The 15,635-nt window shown below is 39.0% G+C and overlaps 1 protein-coding gene and 1 long non-coding RNA gene across 2 annotated transcripts in view; one reads left to right on the forward strand and one right to left on the reverse strand.

Moving 5' to 3' along the window:
• Ift74 (intraflagellar transport 74) overlaps positions 1–3,740 on the forward strand; it is an 88,044-nt gene extending 84,304 nt beyond the window's left edge. The window contains exons 19-20 of the mRNA XM_052176763.1: positions 2,214–2,274; positions 3,458–3,740. Of these exons, the coding sequence (XP_052032723.1) occupies positions 2,214–2,274; positions 3,458–3,576 (180 nt within the window). The 3' untranslated portion in view covers positions 3,577–3,740. The remainder of the gene's footprint in view (positions 1–2,213; positions 2,275–3,457) is intronic.
• Positions 542–14,554, reverse strand: LOC127680951 (uncharacterized). Its single transcript, XR_007977044.1, has 4 exons — positions 14,436–14,554; positions 5,705–5,754; positions 4,623–4,687; positions 542–1,768 (listed from the first exon to the last, which is right to left on the reverse strand). It is a non-coding gene; the product is annotated as an uncharacterized LOC127680951 (long non-coding RNA).
• Positions 14,555–15,635: the final 1,081 nt, after the last annotated feature.

Here is a 15,635-nt window from a genome sequence, read left to right on the forward strand (position 1 = left end):
TTCTTGAAGCTCTTGATTCTTATCTCTATAGACACCTAACTACAGTAACTTTTTCACATCACCTATCCTCTGGTACGTATCTGAACAGTATTTAAGGTCTTATAGATCATGGGCTCTTGGAGTGTACACTGTCCGTCCAGTTTACTTTTTCTCTAGCACCATGTAACTAGTTTGTATATGGTAGGTATATAGTAAGTATTTTCTAATTACCAGTTGGAACATACGTGCTGTATTCAAATTGAGTAGTTAAAGTCAGACAAGGATTGACTATGGTCATGTCTAATCACCTGCATCTTAAAATTCTGAATGTACGAAATTCCCCGATTTATGTAGCAGTACGATCAAGGTATAACAACTAAAATCATGTCATGTTATTTCCTCTTACCCAGAAATGAACAGTTCTAGCACATTGGTATATATTGACATATATAGACTATTCATCTATTCATCACTTCATATTTTCACAAAATAAAATAATTCTATTAAAAACAGTCATTAAAAATTTTCTTTAAAATTTTAACATCTTTAAAAATGTTCCTTTTAGATATCACACTGAATGCACTATTTTAAGAAGATAGTTTATATTTCTACTGACAAAAATAGAATCTTACAAGAGTTTGCAATAACTAGAGATCACTAACTTATGTATCCTGTTTACCTCTCAGTTTGTCTTTACTTCACAATGTAAAACCTGTTTGAGTGGGGATGAGTGCTAGAGAAAAGCGTAAGAAGAGGTTGAGAATGTATTACATTGTCTGAAATGGGTCATAAGGAAAAGGACGGCTTTTTTTAAAAAACAAAAAACTGTTGCCTTTCTTCTTCTACATGATGTAAAGCACCATGTGGACACCTTTGTTTAGTTGGTTTGTTTTCCAAATCATAATATAAGCCACAATTTTAAATATATCTTTATATTTTTGTATTTTGCCAATCTTGACTGACTAAATCAAATCCTTGTCTCTAGATCTTAATGGTTTTCTTAAAAAGTGTTCTTATATCTATAAATAATTTCATGTGATATTATTTGAATAAGCTTTAGAGAGAAAAGATTTTCAAAATTGGCATTTTGAAAACATGGAAACATGATGGTGTCAAGGCAAGTCAATAATGAGGATGTACAATGTAAGAGGAATTTGACATGATGTGATTCTTGTATCATTTGTATAGCACTTAAGAGGTTCGTTGCCATATGAGAACAAAAAGGAAACATGTCTGGCACTTGACTTTGCAAAAGGTTATTAAAGATTTATTGCCAAACTATGCTGACTGCTTCCGTAAGGCCACCCTAACTTCCAGGTCTCATTCGCAACAGATCTGAGTTTATAAGGACTCAAGGATCATGTATTTTACAGAGCTAACTATGATTCCATCCTGATATCCAAATTTATCTCTCTGGAGGAAACAATAGGATAGATATGTGTGCCCTGAGAATAAGAAGAAACATTTCTTCTTCCTTCATCAATTACCACATTCTTTTAAATGCTCATTACTTTGAACTAGCCAGGGAGAACATTATTTTAGTGTTTCATTTTTCAAACAGTCCTTTGCTTAGGGAAAACTATGTGAATCTTAAAAAAAGCTAGAGTTACAAGGTTAATTAAATCAGAAAACAGTTTCATTCTATAACAGTGAAATTGTCTTCTGAGGAAGCAACCATCAATATAATATCCACATTAGTTTCCTGTTGATGCAGAAATTATTGTAACAATGCCAGCTTTTTACAGACGCTCTTACAATCTTCACACTGCAGCTCTGCTCTTATCGCAGCCTGGGAAGCAAGACAGGAAACTTAGCACTAGAAATAAGGAAGTTTTCCCTATATGTCTGAACCTTTGGCAGTGATAGAATATATATTACCTTTGCAGCATTAGATTTCCAGAATTCAGGGGGAGATTCACATCACGTCCCATTTCTTTTTTAAGTTGCTTTAGGAAAAGTCGTAACTTGACTTTCAGTTTGTCTGTTCATTGGCATATATTTTTACTGTTTTGTAATTAAAATAAGTGTAGTAAAACCTTTTATAGAATTTAGCATTGTCCTAAATGTATATGCTGTTGTCTGATTTAACCTAAGTTTCTTCTCTGGTGACCCTCACTCTATTTAGAATGCAAGTAATTGTTAAGATTTAAAATTGGGTGTTTTTTCATACCCTCTAAAAGGGGTATGTAATGATTTTGAATATGAGAGTTAACATTCACTTTTTGTGTTTTTAGCTTACAAATTTGGAGAGGAAGTGGCAGCACCTGGAACAAAATAATTTCGTAATGAAAGAGTGTATCCTTTAAACTGACTTGACATGTCCTTACCAAATGCTTAATATGTACAGAACTCTGAATTAATTCTATGAGGGGGTCATAAAGACTAGCACCAGTTTCTGTTCTGTAACAGTGTTTACTCAGACTATTAGAAAACTGATTTTGAGAATTACCCAATATGAAGTATAAAGTCACCATATAGCATAGTGCTTTTAGAATTGGATGATCAAATTTTGAATGGTGATTCTGTCACTGTAAGCTACAGTTCTTAGAACGTTCTTTTGATTTGTTTAAGCCTTAATTTTATAATGTCTAGAACAGTTTGTTTTCATAGAATTTCTGAAAAAGTTTAGATATAGGTGTTAGTTGTTTATAATGCTATAACTTGGCTTTCACTAGATCAAAGGGTACTAATCAGTCAGGGTCATAAGAAATTTGACCTCTGAGCTCAATTATGTTACAAATGATTCAACTACATCTTATTCCTACCAAGTGAGGACCTTCATTGTAGAGTTAAAAAATGTGTCCAGAATTTGTTTCCTCTCTGTTCCCTTTGACTTACTCCAGGACATCTTTCCTCAGAACAAGATAGTTATCACAGGCTCTCTTTTAGGGTGTTGCTGAACTTTGTCTTAGAGGCAGCACACACCTCAGCTTACTTCTAGATGGGATGCCATAGGAGCATAGTCTATTCAAGGGTTAGAACAAATTAGCTTAAAAGGCTGACTGATTATTCACTGGATGTTTAATAGTCCACTATTCTATTTTTATGCAACATAAATTACATGATTCTGAAATAGTGAAGTCTAGAGACTTGCCTTAAACTCCATGTGACTGTATAGAGACTAGAATTTTTCTGAATGTTATTTGTTCTGAGAATAAAATTAGATCGAGCAACCTGACATTAAGAAATCTGGAGCTGGAAAGAGGAGGGGAGCGGGGCTGTGATCAGGCTGTAAAGTGAATGAATAAATAACTTAATGAGGAGAAAATCAAAAGTGATTTCTTGAAACAAGTTTTACTTGGCCTTCTTATGTCAATTTATGCTTTCCTAAAATAAGGTTAAATCTAAAATTTATTCTAGTACTTTTTCTGTACTGTCTACATTCACTGTGACAAATATTCAAGTCTGCTTCAGTTCCTCTCTGAGTCACAGACTGCTGTTTTTACTGACATTGTTCCTCCTTAACTCTTGTAATTAGTCATAGCAACCAAGAGTCAAGAGAGCGATTACCAGCCAGTGATTAAAAACGTGATGAAGCAGATTGCAGAGTACAATAAAACCATCATGGATGCTCTACATACTGCCAGCAGAAGCTGAAACTGAGTTGGCTGAGTCTGGAAGCATCCTCAAGCATGCTAAAAGTAAATCAGCTTCCCCTTGAAGAGTTAGACCCCAGGCTCTTGAATGCCCTGGTTTTGTGATCTCCATGAAGGAGAGATATCTTGCATAGTTAAATAATTCAATAAAATGTTTGCATATTACTCCTTTTGCTATGATGTTTGTGTTTATAGTAACCACAGCTGTCTATTCTCTTACTCTCTTACAGATGACCCAGGTTCAGTTTGCCAGCACCCACATGGTGGCTAACAACTTTTGTAACCTCAGTTTCAGGGGATTTGGCACCCTCTCTGGTCTCTGAGGGCACCAAGCATACATGCCAGCCAAACATTCATAAACATAAGGATAAATTAATTAATTAAAAATAAACAGAATTACTTATGTGCACTACCCAGCAAAAAGAAAACTTGCTAATACACTTGAGATCAGGGGCTGACCCCACACTGCCTCTCTGATGGATTAACGTGCTTCTGCCAATTGCCCATTGAAAATCTTTTTTTATATTTACCTTTACCTAAAAATTCTAATGAAACCATGCACATAAACGATTAAGATATTAACTGCTAGGGTTGACCATCTGGTTAAGAGAGTGTTCAGTAGCATTAGGAACAGTTACAGGACTTTTCCCAGTTCTGAGAAGTGGCTTACTGACACCTGTATTTCTTCGGCTATCTTCATGAGCACTGGAGTTGGAAATGTGCTGTCTGTACCCTACCAGAGTCCATTTGGAATAGTAGTATATGATACTGTTTGGGATCAGAAAAGGAATATCTTGAAATGAGTCCTGGAGACAGCATTGTTTGAAATTTAATTCACACCATCCAAGGCAACATGTAGAATTCCTAGAAACAGCTTTGGTGGAAGAGAACAGGAAAGGAGACATTCTAAAGAGATAATTAGCCAGGGTTAGGGAATACCCAGGGGGCCCCCATCTGCTCAGAGGGGAAGGGGAGGGAAATTTGAGGAAGGTTGTGAGAGGGGATGGTTGGAAGGGCCAGTGAGGGGGATATAAAGTGAATTCTTACCTCCTTGTACAAAGCTCAAGTCCAAGTGGATCAAGGACCACCACATAAAACCAGATACACAGAATCTAATAGAAGAGAAAGTGGAGAAGAGCCTTGAACACATGGGTACAGGGACAAAGCTCCTGAACAGAACACCAATTGGCTTATGCTCTAAGATCAAGAATTGACAAATGGAACCTCATAAAATCAAAAAGCTTCTGTAAGGCAAAGGACACTGTCAATAGGACAAATGGTGACCCACAGTTTGGGAAAAGATCTTTACCAGCCCTACATCTGGTAGAGGGCTAATATCCAAAATATACAAAGAACTCAAGACATTAGACTCCAGAGAACCAAATAACCCTATTAAAAATGGGGTACAAATGGGAGCTCTGAAAGGTCTAGTTGGTTGATGTTGTTCTTCCTATGGGATTTCAAATCTCTTCAACTCCTTCATCCTCTCTAACTCCCCCATTAGGGACCCTGTGCTCAGTCAAATGGTTGGCTGCAAGCATCTGCTTTGTATCTGTAAGGCTCTGGCAGAGCCTCTCAGGAGACAGCTATATCAGGCTTCAGTGAACAAGCATTTGTTGACATCCACAATAGTGTCTGGATTTGGTGACTGTATATGGGATAGGTCCCCAGGTGGGGCAGTCTCTGGATGGCCTTTCCTTCAGTCTCTGCTCCGTATTTTCTCCCTTGAGTATTTTGTTCCCCGTTCTAAGAAGGACCAAAGCATCCACACTTTGGTCTTCCTTCTTCTTGAGCTTCATATGGTCTGTGAATTATATCTTGGGCCAGAGACTAAACCACCAACGAGAGTATACATGGAAGGACCCATGGCTCCAGCCGCAAAAGAATACACATGGTATGTACTCACTGATCAGTGGATATTAGGAAAAAAGCTAGGAATACCCATGATACAACTCAAAGAGGGAACCAGGAGGGGAGGGGGGGAATAACATTTGAAATGTAAATAAAATAACCAATAAAAAAAAACTCCCTTTGCTAGTCAGACTATTGAAACAAAGGTCTGCAAAGTATTAAAAAATTCTTGGAAATCTCTTTTGGGAGGAGGAGACAGGCTTGACCCTGATACTTACCAAAGGAGAAACTTGTCCCCCACATTTTAAAGTGCTTGACAACAGACCACCTGGGAGAACAGAGTCAGTCAACGATGGGTCAGTGATGGGGGAAGATGACTTCTAGAATTAATTGATTATCCATACCTCATGACCTCTATTTAAATCTAAACTTCATGCAAATACCCCAAAATGGCTTTGAGGGTTTTGGGCCCCATTTTCTTGCTCCTCTTTCCAGCTTGGACACATTGAATGGCTCTTTTCCTCTTTCTACTTTTCACTATTAGTTGTCTCTGTTTTCACTATTAGTATTATACTAATTATATACTAATATATAATATTAGTAACATTAATTATACATGAAGGTTTCATGAAGATACATGTGTGTAAAGTATTTGAATCATAGTCCCTTCCCAGCTACCCTTTTTCATCCTTGTCTCTTGCTCAACCCATTCCTCTTCCCAACTTCCCTGTTAATTTTTTCTTATTGAGACAGTGCCTTTCCCAGGCTGGCCTTGACTTTATGGTCCTCCCGCTGTAACCTCCCAAGTTGCTGAAATTATAGTGTGTTACCACACTGGTGACACACACATGTATTTTGGTGTTTTCAAAGTTGTCTGTGGTGTTTATGTAGTACTTAGAAATGCAATAAAAATTGAAGTAAAGTCTATATATCTATTCTTTACCTTGTGTAAAGGATATATGACTATTGCTATAATTTAAATGTGGTAGGAATGTTCTCCAAGGCTTCAAGTATTAAAATTTAGCCTCTGCTATGAGGAATTATAGAGGTGGAAACTTGATCCAGCTATGACACCTAGAGTAGGGTGCTCTGGGAAATAATTAAATTATTAGGAATAGACAAAGTTATTAAGGTAGAGACCCTTTGCTTCAATCTTAGCAGCTTTTTTGTTTTGTTTTGTTTTTGTTTTTGTTTTTGTTTGTTTGTTTTTGTTTTTGGTTTGGTTTTTCAAGACAAGGTTTCTCTGTGTAGCCCTGGCTGACCTGGGACTCACTCTGTATACCAGACTGGCCTCGAACTCAGAAATCCGCCTGACACTGCCTCCCAGGTGTTGGGATTAAAGGCATGCACCACCACCGCCCAGCTAATCTTAGCAGCTTTTAAAGGAGAGAGTCATCAAGTAAGTAGATATGTGCGCTCCCTGTGTCTTCCATGTGATACTCTGTGTGACTTGGAACTCTACCAGCAAGGCTTACCAGGTAAGGTCCCTAGATCCTGCTCATCCAGAACCATTAGCTAAAATATTTTTTTTGTTTATAATGTATCTTGTCTCAAGTAGGTTATCACATCAATGGAAGCTGATTTGAGTTAGTAAAAACATGTTCGGTGTTATCTATAACTCAACCATTAAAGATTGGCAGATAGGGAGGTGTGTTTGTGTGTGTGTGTGTGTGTGTACGTACACACGTACTCACACACATTATAACAATAGGAAGTTTGACAGGAAAAACGTCTTGGAAAAAAAGTAAGGATTCCAGCTTCCATCCTAACATTCATATATTATATTTGGGGAAACATATTTGAGCAGTTTTTCTTTAAAACTAAAACATTTTATCTGAGGGAAATTCTCACTAATGTCTCTTCCTTCCTCTTAAAGCCTTTCTACAAATCCAACAAGAGTCTTTTTGCAGGGCTAGAACTGGAGGTTATATCTGCATGAACCAGCTCTTCCTCATTCAGGGCCATCACTCGGAGTTCTATTCCTGTTAAAAATAACACCTTGAAATTCATGTGGAAAGAAGCAGCAGACTGAACAAACACAGAGAGCACTTTTACTAATGAAGACCAACATGGGAACGGTCACAGCTAGTCTGTTCTGTTCTTATCCTCTCTCAGTAAACAAACACAGGTTCTTTGGGGCTATGAAAGAAGTATTGCGTCGCCTAGCCTGGCCTAGCACTCAGCAGTTCCCCTCCCTCAGCCTCCAGTTCCCAGGATTATAGAGGAGCACTAGCATGCCCAGGTCTAGACAGATAGAGTTGGTACTCTACAGCTGTGGAACTCCATACACTAGCAGGGGAGGTAATCAGTGCATGATGGGTGACACACCAGAGAGAAGCCAGTTAGTAGTAAGTGCCCAGGTGGCACAGCAACCTGCCTAGTCTCTCCAGAATGCTGCCTTTGGCTTCATGAGTCTGGCATAAACAGCTGGGAGAATACACTACCTTCTTTCTCTCTTTTCTTTCTTTTACTGGAATAAGGTCTTCCTCTATTATCCTGCCTGGCATTAAACTTGCAATATTCCTGTCTCTGCTCCCCAAGTACTGAGTGCTGCTAAAACTGCAGCATAGGCCATCAAGTCTGACATGCATTTTTGAACAAACCAAACTGATTTTATTACTATGAGTAGACAAAATGATTAATTAATTAATGTACAGTGTTTTCATATATATACCAAGTCATGTGAAGTTTTCATTTTAAATACTGTTCTCAGAAACTATCTATTGTGGATTCTTACTAGACAACAGAATTTTAACACTACTAATTTTACAAAACTTTAGATGATGCTTTGGTGCCTCAGTTTCTACTCTTTTAATGAACTGTTATTTTGAAAATCCATACTAACCCATATAAAAATAACCAACTTGGGAACAATATTCAGAACTATATTCTGCATAGTAGTCGTTTTCTTAATTGGATTCCTGGATTTTGCATAGTACAAGAAGAGAGTAGATGCATGCTGGTTGACCTCTGATCCTCACATATGGCTCTCCCACACATATACATACATATAGACACAAGATAAATGAATATAATATGAAAAAAATCAAAGATAGATTCAAACATACCAGAAAGGCAGTCATAAAAGAACGTGCTAAGGTTTTAAACTAAGCTTATTTTTTAATTATAAAGCTTCATACAATGTGTCTTAGTTACTTTTATAATAACTGTGATAAAGACCATGACCAAAAACAACTTGAGAAAGAAAGCGTTTATTTCATAGTACAGCTAAATTTTTCTTCCAGGAAAATTGGAGGAGGAACCTAGAAGCAGAAGCTGAGGCCAGGGTCATGGAGGAACAATGCCTACAGTATGTTTACTTCAGGGCTTTCTCAGCTTGCTATCTTATGTCATCCAGGATCACCTGCCCAGTAATGGCTCCACACCCATTGAGCTGGGCCCACTCAAATCAGTATTCATCAAGAAAATGCACTTCAGACTTGCCTAAAGGCAAATCTTAAGAAGGTATTTTCTCAGTTGAGATGCTATCTTCCCAAATGGCTCTACCTTGGTTAAATTGACAAAAAACTAGCCAGCACAATTGACTCCTTGTGACACTCATCAACATTCAACTATAACCTTTCCTTTCTTATTTGTCCCAAAGATGTCATAGTAATATCAACAATATAAAACATTGCAACTTTTTTTTGCTACTGTTTTTTGTTTGTTTGTTTGTTTGTTTGTTTTGCGGGGGTTGGCTTTTTGGGTTTTTTTCCCCGAGACAGGGTTTCTCTGTGTAGCCTCAACTGACCTGGAACTCACTTTGTAGACCAGGCTGGCCTTGAACTCAGAAATACGCCTGCCTCTGCCTCCCAAGTGCTGGGATTAAAGGCGTGTGCTGCTGCTGCTGCTGCTGCTGCTGCTGCCACACAGCAAACATTGCAACTTAAAAGTCCTAGTCTAAAAATTCAAACACTATAAAAGTTCATTTTCCTTAAAATATCCAAATCTCTAAAACACTCGACATCTCTCAAAGATCTCTCTAAAATATCCAAAGTCTGTAAAATCAAAGTTAAGACACTGTGGACTGCTATAAGATAAAAATTATATTATTAATCTAAGAAGGAAGAATCACAGCACAGTAACAAAGCAAAATCCAAACTCCAGCAGTGTAAAGCTTAGTGTCAGACTTCTGGGATCCAACTCCTAGCGGAGTCTTAAGGGACTCTGACTTCCCCCGAAATGTCTTGAGCCAAGTCTTCATCGTCTGCAGTGCTCTCACCATTACCTTCCAAACTCCCAGAGAACAAACCATTTATCTCTGAGCACTCAATGGCTTTTCCAGTCAAAAGTTCAAATGCCACAATGCTAAAAACATGGTCCAGTCTGTCACAGTAATACTCCATTCCTGGTCTAATCTGTCACAGCACTGCTCCATTCCTGGTACAAAGTCTCTTAGTTACTATGCTGTTACCATGAAGCAACTTGGGGAGAAAAGGAATTTTCTCACAGCATGTTGTCCTTCTTCCAGGGAAATCAGGGAACCTGGAGGCAGAAACTGAAGCAGAGTCCTAGAAGAGTACTACTTACTGGCTTGCTCATTGTGGCATATTGAGCTTGCTTTCCATCCGGGTCCTCCTCCTTAGGGAGTGGCACAATCCTAGTAATTGAGTCCAATCAAGAAAATGCACTATAGACTACAGCCAAATCTTATCAAGGCATTTTTGCAATTGAGATTCTTTCAAATGACTGTATCTTGTGTTAAGTTGATAGAAAAACAAAAACAAAAAACCAAAAAGTAGCCAGCACACTATAACAGCATGATTATGCCAGGGAAGAAAGACAATCAGTTAAGACTATTCGACAGAAGTAAAGAAGCTATTACTAATTTAAAACTAGAATCGATAGCTGAACTAAGCAACCTTACTGAAATACCTCATTTTCTGTTATGTTCAACAGATAACCTCACTGTATTAGAGGAAGTCTAGCTTGACTTGACATGAAGGTGAAAATACTTGATACTATCCACAAACTAAATCTAAATCTTTGTCAAAGGAAAATATAATTCCTTAAAAAAATACCAATCTCTAGGGTTTTTTTAGAGCTGCCTTTCTTTGGTTAATTAGAGATGGACAGGCTGCCTTAGTGATTGACCGTCCCCATTCCTCTTCACTCCTTCATCCTCACTCCCTACTTTCCACCAAAAACAAAGCAGGGACCTTGTGTCTCAGGGTTAGGGGAAATGGTTAAGGGAAGGAAAAAGAAAATTACTTTTCTAGCTTCTCCAATTTTTCATGTAGCCCACAAAGGAAAACCAAGCATCCCTTGGGAGGAAATAACAAAAATACCAGCAGAAGATGGATGGCTAAAGCCTGTGTCCCTGGAATACACCGGAGTCACTGCCTTTGTGGTGGCATATAGACTCCTGCCTTTCACTCATTTTGGTTATCAGAAAGCCAAATAGTGGTCCACCCGGAGGCCCTTCACCCATGAAGCCATTCATCTGCTCCGTTCCCTTTCCTGCTAAAGAAAGAGATCTGGTGAAGCTGTAGGAGTCCCACTGACTTTTTCTCTAAAGTGCATGTAGGCTGTGCTCAAAATTCTGCCTTCCCTTAGTTGTAAGATTTCAGGTGAATATGACCACACAAGAGTGTTGCTTATCACCTTAAGACTGATACCAGAGAGTAGCAAGAACTTCATACCCGTTTCTGTTAAACTTTTGTGCAGATAGATTGGATATCTTCTCTTCCTCTTTGCTAGTACATCACTGGGCACATTAGCTTACAGTGAAAACTACTAGTTTTAGTACTGAACTAGTTCAGGGGTTGGGGGAAGGTCACTCACAGGAATAAAACAAGTTAAAAGAGCCTTTAGAGGGTACAAGAGAAAGAAGTACTGACAGGGTGAATGTGAACAAAGTGCATGGTACATATATGAAGGCGTCACACTGAAACCCATTTATTGTATGATTAGTATATACTGAGTTAAAGGAAAGGGGCCCAGGGACTCCTTTGGACAAGAACTTGAAGTTCTATAAACTTACGTAATCCCACCAATTGGAAAGATAAGGCAGGATGGAGAGTTCAGAGATGTCTTGGGCTACTGGTTTTTCTAAATTGATTCTGTACCCTGCACTTTGCTGAAGTTCTTTGTTTCTAGAAGTTTTCTGATGGGATTTTTGTGATAACTCATGTGTAATATCATGTAATCTGGAAGTCAGTTCTTTCACTGAGGCCAGACAAGGCACCCCAGCTAGAAGACATATTCAGACAACCGAATGTGGATAACCCCCACTCCAGTTGTTCAGGACCCACATGAGACCAAGTAGCACATTTGCTACATATGTGTGGGGAGGCCTAGATCTAGCCCGTGTATGTTCTTTGGTTGGTGGTTCAGAGTCTTTGCGAACCCTAAAGGTCCAGGTTAGTTGACTGTGTTGGTCTTCTAGTAGAGTTTCTATCCTCTTCAGGGAAATCCTTCCTTCTTTCCTTCCATAAGCGTCTACAAGCACCATCCACTGTATGACTGTGGTTCTCTGATCAGTCTGAGTTAGCTAGGTGGGTAGAGCATCATAGAGGACAGCCATGTCCACAAGAATAATAGAGTATCATTAATAATGTCAGGGATTGGTGCTTGCCTATGGGATGGGTCTCAACTTGGGCCAATTATTGGTTGGCCATTCCCTTAGTCTTTGCGCCATCCTCTGTCCCTGCATTTCTTGTAGACAGGATACATTTTGGGTGGAAAGTTTGTGGGTGGGTTGGTGTCCTTATCGATCCATTTGGGTTCCTGGCAGGCTACAGGAGGTGGCCTTTTCAGGTTCCATATCCCCAATGCTGTGAGTCACAGCTAAGGATACCTGCATTGATTCTTGAGCCCCTTTCTTATCCTATGTCATCCTGGAAATACTCCCCACCTCTTCACCTCCATGTTACAGGTGTCCATTCATTTTCATAGCCATCTGGAAATCCCTCCTGTCCCTTCTTCCCACATCTGATCCTGAACCCCTCCACTCCTTTCTCCATCCCCTCTCCCTCCCAGTTCCCTCCTTCCATCTGCCTCATAGGACTATTTTATTCCCCCATCTGAGTAAGATTCAAGCATCCTCACTTCCTTCCTTCTTGTTTAGCTTCTTTGAATCTGTGGAGTGTAGCATGGATATCTTGTATTTTATTGCTAATATCCACTTATATGTGAGTACATGTTCTTTTGGGTCTGGGTTACCTCACTCAAGATGATATTTTCTAGTTCCATCCATTTGCCTATGAATTTCTTGATGTCCTTGTTTTTAATAGCTGAGTAGTATTCTATTGTGTAAATGAACCACATTTTCTTTATCCATTTTTCAGTTGAGAGACATCTGGGTTATTTCCAGTTTCTGGCTATTACAAATAAAGCTGCTATGAAAATAGTTGAGCAAGTGTCTTTGTGGGATGTTGGAGCATCTTTTGATATATGTCCAGGAGTGATATAGCTGGGTCTTGAGGTAGAACTAGTCCCAGTTTTCTGAGAAACCACCAAATTGATTTCCAAAATGGTTGTACCAGTATGTACTCCCACCAGCAGTGGAGGAATGTAACTTTAATTTTTTCAAAACCTATTTTTAATGATTGTTCTTAAATGCTTTAACCTCTTTTTTTTATCTTACCGCCCATCAGAGGTAGTAGAAAAGTAAGGAAGTGGACCTGTTTGGAAATGGTTCTTTGGAGCAACTCCTGTGTGTATTGTCTGGAAATTGGCAGCTCAGTTCACGGGGAGCAGCGGCAACTCATTCCACTTGCAAATACATCATGGATTTATCAGCAGTTCAGTTCAGTAGAGTCGGCATAGCAAACCTGAATTAGCAGCAGTGGCACTACCCAGCAGAGACAACCAGGCCTCAACCTCGGCACAAGTCAGCAGGAGGGACCTGGACCAAGAGGAACGCCAGAAGTTCTTGGCTGTGCCTCTCTCAGCAAAGTGAAGACCAGTGAAGATTTGAGACCTATAAGCATTGCACAACTAGCTCTATAAGTAAGCCTAGCTCTGCCTCCATCTCTGTCCATCAAGTCTTTATATCCCTCCAAGCATCATGTGTCCTCATCATGTGTATTGCCTCAGCACATGAGTCTGACTTAGCAAAATCCATGTGAGTCTGTCTCAGTTGACATCACTCTGCTGATCAGCCCCAGTCTGAGGATGTGGCATCATCAGAAGTTTTTTTGGTGTGTTTCTCTTCATGGAGTCCTAATAAATGCAGCTCAAGTACGAAATGTACGGCAGACCAATACATGTGTCATTAAGGAAGACTCCTTCATCAAGTGTCACATGCTTGCGTTAGTAGAACATCTTTTCTCCTGTCAGCTTCAGCACAATGTTCCTTCATGAGTCTGCCTCAGCCTTTCACCTGTGTCCACTTCAGCTAAATATTCCTTCATGTATTTGCCCCAGCAAAACACAATCCAACCGACTTTCCAAAGAACCCTTAAGTTTCCACTTCAGAGCAGTGTTCCCCTTGCTCCACATCCTCCCCATCAGGTGCTATCACTTGAGTTTTTGATCTTACATATTCTGACTGGTGTAAGATGGAACCTGAGTTGTTCTGATTTGCATTTCTCTGGTGACTAAGATCAGAATAAAAATATGAGACATAACAATAGACAATGAGGAAATTCAAAGAATCATTAGGTTTTACTTCAAAAACCTATACTATAAAATTGGAAAATCTTAATAAAATGGATGATTTTCTAGACAGATACCACTTCCCAAAGTTAAATTAAGATTATGTAAACTATTTAACAGCCTTACAATTCCTAAAGAAATAGAAACAGTCATTCAAAATCTTCCAACCAAAAAAAGCTCAGGGCCAGATGGTTTTAGTGCAGAATTCTACCAGGCAATCAAAGAAGTGCTAATACCAATACTCGTCAAACTATTTCACAAAATAGAAACAGAAAGAATGCCAAACCCATTCTTTGTAGCCACAGTCACTCTGATATGCAAGCCACACAAAGACTCAACAAAGAAAGAGAACTTCAGACAGATTTCTCTTATGAGCATTGATGCAAAAATGCTTAATAAAATACTCACAAGCAGAATCCAGAAACACATCAAAGACATTATCCATCATGATCAAGTAAGTTTCATCCAAAGGATGCTGGGATGGTTCAATATACAAAGATCCATCAACTTAATCCATCATATAAACAAACTGAAAGAGAAAAGTCACATGATCAGCTCATTAGATGCTGAAAAAGTCTATTTTTCTTTTAGACAATGTCCTACTAAGTAGCCCAGGTTGGCCTGGAATTCACTGCGCAGTCTAGTCTGGCATTTAATTCATTTCAGGCCTCTTGTAATCCTAGACTTCCAAGTGCTCTGACATATTCCAGAGATGCCTGGCTCTTGTCTCTTTTTTGTAGTCAGTAAATTACATAGTGAGATTAATCATTTAAGCTTACCAGCTATTTCCCAGTTTCTATAACTTTGTTGTTTTTTGGAAAAACTTTTAAAATGATTGCTCCTTCTATAACAGGGGCTAGAGAGGTAGCTCAGTTGGTGAAGTACACAAGCACGAAGACCTGAGTTTAATCCCTAGGACTGAAGTGCACATATGTCCTAGCCCTAGACAGGCAAAGACAAGAGAATCCCTGAACCAGCCAAAACTTTCTAGTCACAGAGCTCCAGTTCCAGTGAGAGGCCTTGTTTCTTACAAGGTGAACAACTCACCAGGAACACCCGAGGTTGACATCTGGCCTTCACAGGCTCACACATGGCCCATGTGCCCACTCATACACTTGTACCAACATACACAAAACACACACACACTGTAAAAATTAGTGTGTTGCTGCTTAGTCTGGGTGTAGATTCAAATACCTTCAGTTTGTATAACTGGCATTTATGCTCACTCCACTGGGAAAATGGGAGACATCACTGTTTCATAGAGTAGCAACTGATGCTTTGAAATGCTTTTTGTTGAATGTATTTTCATACATACATACATACATACATACATATATCACAACTCATCCAGCATATTTATTCAGAGGCTGAGCTCTCTGGTCCTCCATGAAGAAGTACTTCCCTAATGACTTTATACAGCAGCACCATAAACCAACAAAAAAATACCTGAGTAAAGACAGGACCAAACTGCAGACTACAAACCTCATAGGATGTACACTTGCAGAGCAGAAGAGTCATGATATTAGTTTTCAAAATACTTTAACTCATTCTATCTAAATATTTCAACATGTGGCTAACAGGAAATTATTGATTAAATAAATCCAGGGT

Source organism: Apodemus sylvaticus, chromosome 3, assembly GCF_947179515.1.
Source record: "Apodemus sylvaticus chromosome 3, mApoSyl1.1, whole genome shotgun sequence".
Taxonomy (NCBI): Eukaryota; Metazoa; Chordata; class Mammalia; order Rodentia; family Muridae; genus Apodemus; species Apodemus sylvaticus.